General features: G+C 47.2%; 1 protein-coding gene across 1 annotated transcript in view; it reads left to right on the forward strand.

The window, feature by feature from the left end:
- The first annotated feature begins 1,959 nt into the window (after positions 1 to 1,959).
- The window catches only part of Pla2g15 (phospholipase A2 group XV), a 16,544-nt gene continuing 3,175 nt past the window's right edge, over positions 1,960 to 15,328 (forward strand). The window contains exons 1-6 of the mRNA XM_031336882.1: positions 1,960 to 2,209; positions 6,470 to 6,626; positions 11,673 to 11,791; positions 12,034 to 12,132; positions 12,530 to 12,754; positions 15,264 to 15,325. Of these exons, the coding sequence (XP_031192742.1) occupies positions 2,083 to 2,209; positions 6,470 to 6,626; positions 11,673 to 11,791; positions 12,034 to 12,132; positions 12,530 to 12,754; positions 15,264 to 15,325 (789 nt within the window). The 5' untranslated portion in view covers positions 1,960 to 2,082. The remainder of the gene's footprint in view (positions 2,210 to 6,469; positions 6,627 to 11,672; positions 11,792 to 12,033; positions 12,133 to 12,529; positions 12,755 to 15,263; positions 15,326 to 15,328) is intronic.

Raw genomic sequence — 15,328 nt, forward strand, 5'->3', positions numbered from 1 at the left:
GCTAAGTTGTCAGAAAACTAGCCAAGACATTGGGCCAAGTAGTAAGCCTTTATCTTTAAAAAAGAGGGAGGGAGCTCGTGTTTTCTGATGTTTGTTCACAGTACCAGCAAAGGTCACTCTTAACCATTCCCCTAGTAATCCTGACACCTAATACTTTGGGTGTTTGTGGAGGTGGTGCACCATTCAATCCTGGTTGAAAACAGTGCCACTCTTCCAGGGGTTTGTGGTCATCTGAGACTGCTAGTTTGGCCATACTGTTCATACTGGCCAATGTCCAAGGCTGTCCAAGCCTTTTAGCATCTCCCCTCCCCCTCTTGGCTCTGGATTTCTGACTATCCCTAGTCTTGGCAGTGTCCCTATGACTCTCTACTGGCCTTCACCGGACCAGTCTGTAGCAACCTCCTAGGGGTGCCAGAGATTAAAGTAGAGGGCAGTGGGGCCTTAAGTATTGGTTAGTGTGCTTTAAAATGTCCTGTTTTCTGGGCCTAGAGAGATGGCTCAGTATTTATGAGCACTTGTTGCTCTTCCAGAGCACTACAGTTTGATTCCCAGTACCTATATGGTGGCTCGCAATTGCCTGTAACTCTGTTCCAGTAGACTGAAGTCCTCTTTCTGACTTATGCAAGCACCAGACATGTATGTGATGCACATACATGCATGTGGGCAGAAGTACTCATACACCTAAAGTAAAACAAATCTATCGTTTAAAAAGCTTCCCTCAGTCTGATCTACAGAGTGAGTTCCAAGACAGCCAGGACTATACAGAGAAACCCTGTCTCAAACAAACAAACAAACAAACAAAAGCTTCCTAAACCTTGAGGTGGTTGTGCACTGGGGAAGCAGAGGCAGATGGGTCTCTGTTAGGTTGAGGCCCAGTTTCGTAAGTACCAGGATACCCAGAACTGCAGAAAGAAATCCTGTCTCAAGAAATCTAAGTGAAATTTAATAAATAAATAACTTCCTATTTTGCTATAAAAACTAGAGTTTTGGCATTAACACGGGGTCAGCTGTTTACCAAGAAGAGGGAAGGAAGAGGTGAGGGGTGGGACAGAAGCCTTGGGTCCCAGAAGCACAGTTGGCCTTCAGAAGGAAGTATGTGGAGGGTTATTTCTCAGAAATGTGGTCAACTCACCCCCACAGTGTTAGCATATTACCAGTGTTCAACCTTTTGCCTAGTGTGCTTGGGCCCCAGCTCCTGGCTCCAGTCTTAGGCCCTTCCTAAGTCCCCGAGCTTGTGTGGACAGGGGCTAACCTGCCAACATGAGCTCTTGAGCCCTGTTCTTTGCAGGGGAATCCTACAAATAAATGGTTCAGACTTTCAGATCCAAACCACTTCCAACTCTACTCGTGTGCTGCACTTATAGAGTGACAGACCGTTTGAGACAGGCTGATCTAGCTTCTTCTCCCAGACCTGTTTCTTGGGTTCTACATGCATTTCTACTGGCAAGGCAGATAGTAAAAGTTTTCTGGACGTGGGCGGTCAAACCGAGATGCCCCTGGGGATGCCAGTGTGAAGGCTGTATAAAGGTTCTGACAGCTGCTGGTCACCAGAGTTCCAAAAAAACAAAAAACAAACAAAAAAACCCGAATGATTTACCTAGGACTAACTTCCTCTTTTCTTGTTGAGAGAGAGAGAGAGAGAGAGAGAGAGAGAGAGAGAGAGAGAGAGAGAGAGAGAGAGAGGTCGTTCAGCCGCAGCAAACGATGGACATGTTTTCGGTCCTTCTGGTGTGGGAAGGGTAGGAAATTTGAATGAGAACTACTTGAGTGGCCTTTGAGACTTGTACTGTGTTGGGTTCACGGTGGGATGGGACGATAGCTGGAGATAGGCAGCGCCCATCGGTCGATCGATGCGTTCGGCGCGCAGCACAGTCCCGGAGGTGGGCATGGGCGGGTGAGAAGCTTCGGTGGGAGGGACGCTGGTGGCGGAGAGTTGCAATTGGTAGAGTCTTAGCAAGAGGCGGGTCCTAATTGACTAGTAGCTGCAAGCGGTGGGGTTAAGCCCGACGCTGCGGCCCTGGCCTAGGCTCGATCCCTTATCTCTAAAGCAGCCCCTTGGGCCTGCGGCCACAGTCTCACGCCATGGATCGCCATCTCTGCACGTGTCGCGAGGCCCAGCTCCGGAGTGGCCTCCTGCTCCCCCTGTTTCTACTAATGATGCTGGCAGACCTGGCGCTCCCGGCCCAACGTCACCCCCCGGTGGTGCTGGGTGAGACTCGTGTCCGGTGGGGTGGTGGGTGGATTCTGCAGGATCCAGTGTCTCCTGGGCTGACTGACTACTCTGTTATGCATCTGCTTTAAGCACGAAACCCAGAGCATTTGGTTTCTAACCTGGGTCAGTTCTGTTAGCCCACCTCCCGCCATACTGGCCATGGGTGTGGTCTGGAACCCTCTAAAAGGTTGAGAGCAAAGGGAATAATGTCCAGCTTTCCAACCTAACAGCATCAGCTCCAAATCTTGCCTCTCCATGCCCCCATTTCTTAGCTGGAAAGACTGAGGCAATTCAACCCTACTTCAGCGGGTTCCTAGGTAGTCTTAGAATTGGTCTTTATCTTAGGAGTCATTACCCCCCTACCCTCTGTATTTTACAGGGAATGAGTGGTAGCAAGTTATATCCCCTCCGCCCCCCTCCCCCAATCATTTCTCTTTGCTCTCAGCTTATGGAATGGATGGCACTGACTTTCGCGGAGATGGCCTAAGGGAAACAGGGTGGCTAAGGGAAGGGAGGACAGAAGAAAGGGTCGGGACAACAGTCACGAACTGGCATTAAGGGAGTCAGAGAGCATGCCTCCATTCTCCCCTGCCAGGCTGTACTGAGGCCAGGTGACGTTCCCTGCCCACTTGCTCTTCCATCTCAGACTTGGCATCGGAACAGAAATAACAATGTTTCCATGTGGTAATAGGCCGGGCTATTACCGGAGTCGTAGATTCAGCCAATGGAAGTTGTCTTGAACTGGTATTTCGGTGGCCAGGACTCCTGAGAACAGAGACATGACGAAACATATGCTATATATGTTTACTCTGCTGGAGCATAAATTCCTGTGCTCTTTCTTTTTTTCTTTTTCTTTTTGTCTTGTCTTAGGGTTTCTTTGTGTAGTTCTGGCTATACTGGAACTCTAGCTATAAACCAGGCTGGCCTTGAATTCAGATACCCGCCTGCCTCTGCCTCCCAAGTACTAGGATCAAAGGCGTGTGCTACCAGGCCTGGCTGAGAAACCCTTTCTTGAAAAACAACCAAACAGCCGAGAGATGGTGTGCACGCCTTTAATCCCAGCACTTGGGAGGCAGAGGCAGGCGGATTTCTGAGTTCGAGGCCAGCCTGGTCTACCGAGTGAGTTCCAGGACGGCCAGGGCTACACAGAGAAACCCTGTCTCGAAAATCAAAAAAAAAAAAAAAAAAAAAAAAAAAAAAAAAAAAAAGAAAGAAAGAAAGAAAGAAAGAAAGAAAAATAAACAAACAAAAAGTTAGGCATTGTAGGTCAGGAAAGGGGATGGGGGATTCTGAACCTAGGTTCACTCTGAGATTTGTATACAGTTGGCCCTCCCTTTCCCAAGCTTCCTGGATGGTGGTAACAGTGGTTCTCAGAGGTGAGGACTGCACTGGATCAGTCAGTCTGGGTGAGTGGGCTCCAGGGAAGCCTTCCTGGAGCATGCAGGAAGTAAGGTCCATTCGAAGATGGCTCCAGGGTGGTTGGAATGGAACTGGGGGAAGGCGGGAGGTATGGGTGGTGTAGAACTTGTGACTTATTGGGTCATCTGGACTTTACCCTGGGGACCAGTATGAAGAAGTCACATGTGAATGTAAGGAGTACTAAGAATGAGGGCCTTGGGGCCTTGGCATTGAGATGTGTGCATTCTCTGACCACATACAGGTTTGCTACTTTTTTTTTTTTTTTTTTTGAGACAGAGTCTCTGTAGCCTTGTCCTCTCATTGTAGATTGAGCTGGCCTTGAGCTCACAGAGATCTATCTGTGTCTCTCTCCCTAGCACTGGGATTACAGCGCACCATCAACACCTGGCTGGTTTGTAACATATTTTTGCTTGGACAGATTGGCACTCACTGCATTCATCAATCTATCCAGACTTTGGCTATTCTGAATCATAGCAGAGAAGTCTTGGACTCTGAAAGGCTCTGAGCACCTGCACTCTTGTGTTTCTTTGCAAGGTCCGGGGCTTCTGCTGTTAACTCAAACCACAGAGCTTTTTCTAGGCACAAAGTGCAGGGCCTGAGTTAGTGGAAGAGGTAGAAGAAAATTCATCTTGGAGCAGAGGTAGGACCTTAGGCAAATGATTTACATCCCTCTCAGCCTCCGTCTTCTTTTTTTTTTTTAAAGATTTATTTATTATTATATATAAGGGCACTGTAGCTGTCTTCAGACACACCAGAAGAGGGCATCAGATCTCATGATGGATGGTTGTGAGCCACCATGTGGTTGCTGGGATTTGAACTCCTAGACCTTCAGGAGAGCAGTCAGTGCTCTTACCTACTGAGCCATCTCGCCAGCCCAGCCTCTGTCTTCTTACCTGTTAAGTGGACAGAGGGTCTGCAAGAAGGTTCAGTGGGCAAAGTTCTGTCCCCAGATGAAACCAATTCTGGCAAGTTGTCCTCCAGCCTCTGCCTATGTTGTGTTGTGCTCTCATCTTACCCAACACATACATAGAGACTAAGTAAACACAATTTTACAATGTATGTAAATGTAAAGATGATTGTTCCCAGGGTTCTTTGAAGTAAAAGTTTTGTGTCTGGCTCTTGTCTATGTCTCAGGCGCCAAGTATCTTGGGAAGGGGCCACTGCTATTTTTAGAGGCCTCACAGCCTGACCAGGACAAGGGGTATCTGGTGGCTTCCTCTTTCACCCATTTCCCCTTCAATGCATGGAGACATTGACCAGTCTTCATGCCCAGCTCACAGGCACGTCATGCAGAGGCTCCCGTGGTGGGAATTTACAGCTTCGGCACCCACATGAAGGGAGTGGAAGGCATGTGTCTTCCCATGACACTCTGAAGACACTGGGATAACTGCTCAGGCTAGGGCATGTGCTATGCTAGGGTCAAAGACACTGTTGAGAAGAGTCAAGGGGTTCTTTATAGTTAGTGACTTTCCCCCCCTCAGGCATTGCTAGCACGCTCCTTGGATCCTAGCACTCAGGAGGCAGATCTGAGTTCCAGGACAGCACGGGCTATACAGAGAAACCTTTCTAGGGAAAATAAAAAAATGGGGGGAGGGGAGGCTGTCCTTGTAAAGTGTTCAGAATGTAGCCTGTAGGGGGCAGGTGGTGGCCTGTGAGGTAACGGGCTTTAAATACTGGTGTTTGAAGGGATGGGTGTGAGCTTGGGCGTTGCCAAGGCCCTAGGGTTTGTGTGGCCCAAAGAGATTGACAAGGGTGGTATCCAGTCATGCTTGGAACTTGGTCACACACCCTGCCCTGCGGCTGCTGTGGCTTGTTAGTACAGATTAGCCATCAGCAGCATGCCTCTCAACCTTGTTAAGGCTTGGCCCAGGACCTACCCTCTGGAACTTTCCTGGCCTTTAGTAAGGCCTATAGGTATTGGTAGGCTTGCTGGTACCATTATAAGTTTATCTCATTTGTGTTTTTTTTTTTTTTTATCGTGGCTCCTATTGACAAGCTTGCAATCTCAGCATTTGACAGGTTGGAGGCAGGAAAAGCAGGCTTTTGATGTCAGCAAGATCCTGTCTCAGACAAAAATGTACCACCCTCCAGGCTTAAACCAGGAAAAAAGAAAAGCAAGGCCTTCTCTACCCCAAGGCGTAGGACACAAGATAGAGTGGTAAGCCAAAATTAAATCTAGTGTCAGTATTCTTACATTTAGCTTGTTTTTGTCTGAGACAGGGTCTTGCTGACATCAAAAACCTGCTTTCCCTGCCTCCAACCTGCCAACATATCTTCTAGTTAGAATATGATCTGGGTCTATTAACCTTAGAAACCATCTGTAGCTGAGGTCTCAGAGGGATCCACAGCCTCTTTCAGGGAAGTGACTTTATTTTTTTAATTTTCTCCTGAGTGGCCAATGAGGAAGTTGGAGTTCTAGGGAAGTTATTTTCTTCCCTTAACAATACAGCCCCCAGCCCCCAAGCATTGCCTGGACTCTCTTTAAGCCTCCTCTATCTTATCTGTTGGCAATTTCTTTTCCATTAATGTGGCTCTTTGTTTTGAGACAGGATCTCATTGTGTAGCCCAAGTTGAGTTAGCTCTAACCTGATCCTCCTCCCTGAGCCTCCCAAGTACTGGATTTCCAGGTATCCACCGCCATGCTCCGATAGTAGCAGCTTTTCTATACGAAGGTTGTGACCTGGCCTTTTCTGATTTTCCCAAGCCTGGCATTGTGCTTCAACTTGAGAGTGGGATTGTAAAGACATGCTGTGGTGTTCATCACTCTGGGTGGCTCTTTGGTGGTCCCCCGCCTAGCCTGCCAGGGCCTGAGGCCTCGCCTATCTTTTCCCTCTGCAGTGCCTGGTGATTTGGGTAACCAGTTGGAAGCAAAGCTGGATAAGCCAAAGGTTGTACACTACCTTTGCTCCAAGAGAACGGACAGCTACTTCACACTCTGGCTGAATCTCGAACTGCTTCTGCCTGTTATCATTGATTGCTGGATTGACAATATCAGGTGAGGGCTGGTGCACACAACATGAAGGATCACTCATCCAAGGGGCCTGGAGACGTCTTCGGAGCCATCATATGGTTGGGAATTGAACTCCGGGCCTCTGGAAGAGCAGACAGTGCTCTTAACCTCTGAGCCATCTCTTCAGTCCCTACAATGTATGTTTTTGTTTGTTTGTTTTCGTTTTCTTCAAACAGAGTCTCACTACATATCTCTGGTTGTTCTAGAACTCAATGTGTAGAACAGGGTGGCTTCCAATTCACAGAGATGCCCCTATGCCAACTTCCCAAGTCCTGGAACTAAAGGCCTGTCTACTACACCCAGTGTATACACTGTCTTGATCAAATCCAGCTCTCCCCAAAGATATTCATTTCCCTCCTCCATGTTCTCTTCTGTCTCCTCCTCCTCCTCCACTTCTTCTTCCTCTTCTAAAGTTTTGTTTATTTTTATTTTATGTGTAAGGGTATTTTGCCTTTATGTATGTCTGTGTACCACATGTATGCATTGCCCAAGAAGCCCAGAAGGAGGTGTTGGACCCCTTGGAACTAGAGTTGCAGATGATTGTAGCTGCCATGGATGGGCGCTAGGGACTAAACCACCGTGCTCTGCAGGAGCAGCCAGTGGTGGAAATCTTCTCTTCCTTTAGGATTATTTTATGAATTTATTTTATGTGTGTTTTGCTTCATTGTACATGCCTGGTGCCTGCAAAGGCTGTGGGTGGGGATGGGGGGTCTTGGATTCCCCTGGAACTGTAGTTACTAGTTATTGGACACATGAGTACTGGGAATCGAATCTGGGTCCTCTGGCAGAGCAGCCAGTACTCTTACCTGATGAGCAGTCATTCCAGCCCATGTTTTCTCCTTTAAAAAAAATTAATTTTAGAAAATGACATTTATTTATTTAGGAGTGAATGCACATGCTATAGCACAGGCTACCTATAGGTCACGGGACAACCTGAGGTGTTAGTTCTCCACCTCCACCATGTTGTTCCCAGGGACTGAACTCAGGTCTTATGGTTTGTCAACAAGTCCCTTTGTCCACTGAGTCAACTGGCTGGCTCCATCTTTCTTTTCTTGCTCGTTGCCCATTTATTGTGTGTGTTCGGTTCCTTTAGTTCTGCCTGCTGGAATGTTTACTGATTTCCTTGGTGTGATCTTATGTAGGTAGCTATCATTGCCATGACTTTATGTGTGTAATGTCCATGTGTTATCCAGAAGACAGCATCTCACAGCTCTTCTCCTCATCTTTCTCATCGTAGATTCTTTTCCCTCTTCCATGATGCTTCCTGAGCCTTGGGGGGTGTTGACAATAGACATGCCATTTAGGGCTCAGCATTCAGATCAGTGTCTTAGATAGGGTTTCCATTGCTGGGAGGAGACACCATGACCAAGGCAACTTTTTTTTGTTGTTGTTTTTTGGAGACAGGGTTTCTCTGTGTAGCCCTGGCTGTCCTGGAACTCACTCTGTAGACCAGGCTGGCCTTGAACTCAGAGATCTGCCTGCCTCTGCCTCCCAAGTGCCAAGGCAACTCTTCTAAGGACAACATTTAATTGGGACTGGCTTACAAGTTCAGAGCTTCAGTCCATGATCATCTAGACAGGAGCATGGCAGTGTCCAGGCAAACACAGTGCTGGAGGAGTTGAGATGTCCATCTCTTGTTCCAAAGATGGCTAGGAGAAGACTGGCTCATCCCAGGCAGCTAGGCCGAGGGTTTTAAAGCCCATGCCCACAGTGACACACTTCCACCAAGGACACACCCACTCCAACAATTGGGCTATGTAGCAAGACCCTGTCTTAAAACTAAACAAAGCGGGCTGGAGAGATTGCTCAGCGGTTAAGAGCTCTGACTGCTCTTCAGAAGGTTGTGAATTCAAATCCCAGCAACCACATGATGACTCACAACTATCTAAGATGATATCTTGATGCCTTCTTCTGGGGTGTCTAAAGACAGCTACAGTGTATTTTTATATAATAAATAAATAAATAAAACTAGCTGGGCAGTGGTGGCATACGGTTTTAATCCCAGCACTTGGGAGGCAGAGGCAGGTGGATTTCTGAGTTCGAGGCCAGCCTGGTCTACAGAGTGAGTTCTGGGACAGAACACACACACACATTCTCTCTCTCTCTTTCTTTCTCTTTAAAGAGGTTTCTCTGTAGGCTTTGGCTGGCCTAGAATTCACAGCAATCTGCCTGCTTCTACCTCCTGAGCCCTGGGACTAAGGGTGTGCACCACCTCCAGGCAGTGAAATCTTGAAATCTTGTCTTAACAACAACAAAGACCAACAAAAACATCACCACAAAAAAGGTTACTAAGGTGGCTCAGTAGATTAGATCACCTGCTCCTCTTGCAGAGGACCTGAGTTTGAGTCCCATCAGTTACTTGGTAGCTCATAACTGTCATAACTTCAGTTCCAAGGGATCTGATGCTCTCTTTTGATCTCTGTAGGTATCAGGCATGCATGTGATACACATGTATACATGCAGGGAAAAAATTCATACTCATACAATTAATTTTTTTTCTTTTTGTTTTTTTTTTTTGGTTTTTCGAGACAGGGTTTCTCTGTAGCCCTGGCTGTCCTGGAACTCACTCTGTAGACCAGGCTGGCCTCAAACTCAGAAATCCGCCTGCCTCTGCCTCCCAAGTGCTGGGATTAAAGATGTGCGCCACCACCGCCCGGCTTAAATTTTTAAAAAAGGATTTGAGACAGGGTCTTACTGTGTAGCTTAGGTTGACCTCCAATTTCCTATATAGCCCAACCTGGAACTGACAATCTTGGCTCTGCTTCTTGAATGCTGGGATCAAGGGTTCGATTTATCAGTTCTGTCTTCTCAAGTGTATGAGTCTTCTTGATTGCCTCTAGAGCACATCTGATTGAATGACCTACACTATCCCAGTTTGTACTAGAATACTCTTGAGGTCTGCTCCAGAATGAACTTGCCAAATGATTAATTTATTTAGTCCTGAGGCACTCTCTGGAGGTGGCATTGTTATTAAACTGCTTTACAGGAAGTGGGGGTGTGGCTCAGTGATAAGTCACTTGCAAAATAATCACATACTCGAGGCTCTGAATTTGAGACTTAAAACCACAATAAAGCCAAATATGAGAAACTTACTTTCTTGATATGGAAAGGTGGAAGCTCTAAGAATTTATAAACTTGGCTACAGCCATTTCATTCAGCTGATAAATCACAGAACCAGAATTCAAACTCAAAAATTGCATTATTCTCCCTTTTTTATCTGCTTGTTTTTGCTTTTCAAGACAGAATTTCTTTGGCCATCCTAGAACATGTTCTGTGGACCAGATTGGCCTCAAAACTCAGAGAGATCCTCCTGCCTCTGCCTCGTGAGTGTGTATCCTAAGGTTCCCCTTGCAGACAGAAGTCTCTAAAGGCAGGGACTATGTTTCTATTTGTTTCTAGGTTTATTTTATAATTTTATGTGTATGAGTGCTTTGCTTGCATATATGTAAGTGTACCATGTGCTAGGTGCCAGTGAAAGTCAGAAAAGGATGTCAGTCCCCTAGGACTGGGGGTTACAGATGGTTGTGAGCCACTGAATGGGTGCTGGAAATTCAACCTGGGTCCTCTGCAAGAGCAACAAGTGCTCTCTATAGCTGAGCCAAATTGAAGAACATAGTTTGTGCTGGCAAATGTTTGAGCTGATAAGAATTTCATCAACTAAAAGCTTTTCCCGGAGACATGCTAGCTAACCCTCTGAGCACCCCCAGACTGTTGTTTATGCCGCCCTCTTTGTTGTTGACTCTTTTCGGTGTGTGGTTGCAGCTATTCCTGGTCTGTTGCTCTACATTTCTATTTCTGTCTTGGAGACATGTGGCCTCAGGTGCTGCCTGCCAGTGGAGGCACAGGCTGATGCTGACAGGAGCCTTTGTCTTCATCGCTCCTCTGCCCTGTTTAGAGTCTCATCTTGCACAAAGGCACCTTGGCTCTTCACAATCATTTTCTGCACTTTACTGGTAGCTTCTGAGAGTGGCCTTGGGCCCTATCACATGATCAGTGTTAGTGGTTATGGCTGAGTTTTGTTTGTTTGTTTTTTGAGATAAGGTTTCTCTGTGTAGCCCTGGCTAGCCTGGAACTTGTTCTGTATATCAGACTGGCCTTGAACTCAGATCCACCTGCCAATGCCTCCTGAGTGCTGGGATTAAAAGCATGTGCCACCATTTAATATGTATGGATTTTCTGCCTTCCTATATGCTGGTGCACCAGGTGTGTACAGTGCCTGTGGAGGCCAGAAGAGGTGGAAGAATCCCCTAGAACTGGAGTTATAGATGGTGTGAACCATCATGTGGGTACTGGGACTTGAACTCGTGTCCGCTGAAGCAGCAACAAGTGCTCTTAACTACTGAGCCCTCTCTCCAGGCCTCTTGGTAGCTGATCTTTAATGACGGTAGGATTCAGGACCACTAATCAATTCAGCTTTTCTTGGGCACATTTGCTTGTGGTTTTTCCTATTGCTTCTCCAGGCCATGCAGACACCTGACCTGAAGAAGGAGCGTAGAGCAGCCATACATTGCTCTGAGTTTGGTTGATTTTTATGACAACCACAGAAACTACGCCATGATAAAATCTTGAGTTCAGAACTGCTACATCTGTGATAGTGTTGCCCAGCAGCAGTCTAGATGAGGAGACACCTGGAGAAGGGAATTTACTTTGGGTGTCCCCAGCCCTACCCCATACCCTGTTAGTCTCTGGAGTAAGCCTTCATGGAGTTCTGACTTGGATTTTGTTATTCTGGTCCTCTGTACTGTTGAGGATTTGGTTTGCTTGTTTGTTTGAGACTAAGTCTCTTATAGCCCAGGCTAGCCTCAAACTTATATGTAAATGAGAATATCCTTGACTGCCTGATCTTCCCAACTCTATCTCTCAAGTCCATGAAGCCTGCTTTGTTACCTTTTTTTTTTTTTTAATCTCTTTTAGACCTCAGACCAAATCAGGGCGTGAGACTGGTATATGGCTAAGGTCACAGGGCAGTATTGAGACATACAGAGTTTAGTGGTATCAGTGAGTTACTAACTCACTGTCTTCTCCTGACAGGTTGGTTTACAACAGAACATCTCGGGCCACCCAGTTTCCCGATGGTGTAGACGTGCGTGTCCCTGGCTTTGGGGAAACATATTCTATGGAATTCCTAGACCCCAGCAAAAGGAATGTGGGTATGTAGCTCTTACTCAGGGCCTCCAGTGTATGCGGCTGGGGGCTCCAGGCTCTGATAGGCCTCTAGAATATTGGAAGTACTGCGTTGCCTTGAAGGGATAGCCCATGAGCTTTCTTTGATTAGTGGACACAAATTCCTTTTCCAATTCTTCAGGGAGACAAATGTCATTGTCTCTGTGGGTGTGGTGTGGGTAGCTAACACTGGCTATATTTTATGTAATTCTATGCATTCTGTCTGCAGGTTCCTATTTCTACACTATGGTGGAGAGCCTTGTGGGCTGGGGCTACACACGGGGTGAAGATGTCCGCGGTGCTCCCTATGATTGGCGCCGAGCCCCAAGTAAGAAATCATCCCCCACACCCGACCCTGTTCCATTCCCTAGGGATTGAGAGGCAGGAATAAGGTAGTCTTGGCCACTCATAGTCCTTAGGCTTGCTCTACATCTTAGTCTCTGGTTTCCTGTGCAGTGGGTACTGCCGCCAGCTCTGATCTAGTCTTGCCTTGTCTTTCCCTGTCATTCATTCTAGGATTTTTGGACCTCTGAGTCTTGGCAGGGGATGGTGGGGGAAGGGTCGCTTGGTTCAATTCTTTATGAACCTTTGGGGGAACTAGTCTGCTTCTACTTAGTTTCCGGTACCCTCTGCACCCCCTAGTCCTGTTTCTGCTCTGTAGATTGGTTAGTGGTTCAGGCCCCAGGACACTTCCTGCCTGACCCCTGCTTGGCTCTGGCCTGCAGATGAAAACGGGCCCTACTTCTTGGCCCTTCGAGAGATGATCGAGGAGATGTACCAGAAGTATGGGGGCCCCGTGGTGCTGGTCGCCCACAGCATGGGCAACATGTACGTGCTCTACTTTCTGCAGCGGCAACCACAAGCCTGGAAGGACAAGTATATCCATGCCTTCGTCTCATTGGGTGCGCCCTGGGGGGGCGTGGCCAAGACCCTGCGTGTCCTCGCCTCAGGTAAGACCTCCCACGTCCCTCATGGATGCCTGATCCCAGAATGCTTTCTCATGTTGTCTGTGGTCCCGTTCCTATGCCAACATCCTTCATGTCTCCTTCCTGGACTAACAGAAAGAAGCTTTCTATTTTAAATATCCATTTTCTGGGGTCCCAGTAAGATGGCTCAGGAGTAAAGGAACTTGCTGTGCGAGCCCAAGGGCTTGAGTTCAATCCCCAGAACCAGTAAAAGGTGGAAGGAGAGAACCAACTCCACAAAGTTCTGGCCTCAATGACGTGTGCTCATATACATAGCATATACACACAATAATTAGTTAGAAAACCAAGGGCTGGAGAGATGGCTCAGCAGTTAAGAGCACTGACTGCTCCTATGAAGATCCTCAGTTCAAATCCCAGCAACCACATATGGCTCACAACCGTTTGTAGTGAGATCTGACGCCCTCTTCTGGTGTGTCTGAAGACAGCTACAGTGTACTTACATATAATAATAAATAAATCTCTGAACCAAAGTGAGCAGGGCAGGAGCGGGCAGAGGTCCTGAGTTCAATTCCCAGCAGCCACAAGATGGCTCACAACCATCTGTACAGCTACAGTGTACTCATATACATAAAATAAATAAATAAATCTTTTTAAAAAACCCAAATATCTATTTTCTTTCCAAAGAAAATCTAATGTGACTGGTGAGCTGGGTCAGAAGGTCAAGGTATTTGTTGCTAATTCTGAGGATCTGAATTCAATTCCCAGAACCCACATGGTAGAGGGAGAGAACTAGTTCTCACAGGTTGTCTTCTGAGCTCGATGTGCATGCTGTAGCGCTTATATGAGGGGACACACACAAATACACACACACAGACACACAAAGGCAATAAAAAGAAAATGTAGCCGGGCGGTGGTGGCGCACGCCTTTAATCCCAGCACTTGGGAGGCAGAGGCAGGCGGATTTCTGAGTTCGAGGCCAGCCTGGTCTCCAGAGTGAGTTCCAGGACAGCCAGGGCTATACAGAGAAACCCTGTCTCGAAAAAAAACCAAAAAAAAAAAAAAAAAAAAAAGTAAAATACTGCTCTTGGTCTCTCCTCTCTAGTTATAGCCCTTGTGATTTGTGTAATCTGTTGTAATCTTGTACACAGAGTGACATAAATTGCTCATTGCTTATGTGTATATACACACGAACAAACACACAGTGCTGTATACCTGGCTAGCAGAACTTGATTTGACCCACAGTCCTTTGGGGTCCCTTCTCAGACCTTCCTCAGCCACCCTGGCTTTGCCTCACAGGTAGAAGGCTGGCTAGAGTATCCTGTTTATGAGCTCCACCTGCCTCTGTGGGCAGTTCAGGGAGGCAGTAGGTGGTGGTCTGTTTGCTTGGTCGTTGGAAAGTCAATCCTCTCTTGGGCCTTCTCCAACTGACTGGTGTTTTTATGACTGTAGGACCCACCATCTGCAGCCATGAGACAGGGCCTCCTGGTGCTACCCTACCCTCCACCATGACTGAGTGGTAGCTTTGGGGAACCCCTCACTTGGGGACTGTGAATCGGTACCATCTCAAGAAACCCTAGACTATCTTTCTGCCATCACTGGTACTGCCTGACCTGCTTGCTCATCTGATCATAATGATTGGGTCAGGCTTATAATCTCTCCCAGTGATCTTGAATTGAGAGGACAGTAACTTCATGGCCCAGTGGCTCCGATGTTTAGATACAAGGAGGATCCATCACAGCCCTATGCTTTGCCATTCCTGGGCCTAGAGGAAGAGATGAAGGTACCTTCAGAATGTGACAGATAAGGATTCAGGCATTAGTTGTCTCAAAGCTTCCCTGGGAAACCCCTTAAATCTTTGCCTCAGATGTCGGAAACTGCTTTTAGCTCTAGAAAGCCAGGGGTGGAAGAGATGGAAATCCATGCATTCCTAGGAGTTTCCTTTTCCCCAAGGATTCTAGTAGTAGCAGACAAAGCTGAGGCCCCGGGGTCAGCCTAAAATGCCAGCCTGCTTTGAGACAGTGTTGGATAATAAGCGATGATAATACTTGAACCAGGGAGTAGCCCCTGTCTGCCTTGCCTCAGCCCCTTAAAGTCTCACGGGGCCATGGGAAGAGCTGACTCCAGCTGTAGCTCCCCACCCCACTGCCTTGCCTCCTGGGCCCAAATGTGATGAAACAGAAACAAACAACTAAAAACCAAAACAGCTGGCCTCTTGACTTGCTTCACCGAAGACAAAACTTGTGCCCACAGGCTTTATGGAGATAGGCACTTAGCAGAGGGTGTCCTTCATGGATGCCTACACAGAATAAACAACTTGAGGGAGGAGGCGGGAGGCAGGAGTGCTCTCTGAATCTCTGGTGACAATATGTTTTCCATGTACAGAAAGAAAAGAAAAAGAAGTAAAAGTCAGTGGTACATAGATGGGAATATGATGATAACTAACAGTGTAAGACTGTGGAATACTCAGTGAGCCATTGGCTGGGTTGCTGAACTTCCTTCCTGAGCCAGGGCTGATGGAGCTTTGTCCTTCCAGGAGACAACAATCGCATCCCTGTCATTGGGCCCCTGAAGATCCGGGAACAGCAGCGATCCGCTGTC

This window comes from Mastomys coucha, unplaced genomic scaffold, assembly GCF_008632895.1.
Source record: "Mastomys coucha isolate ucsf_1 unplaced genomic scaffold, UCSF_Mcou_1 pScaffold22, whole genome shotgun sequence".
Taxonomy (NCBI): domain Eukaryota; kingdom Metazoa; phylum Chordata; class Mammalia; order Rodentia; family Muridae; genus Mastomys; species Mastomys coucha.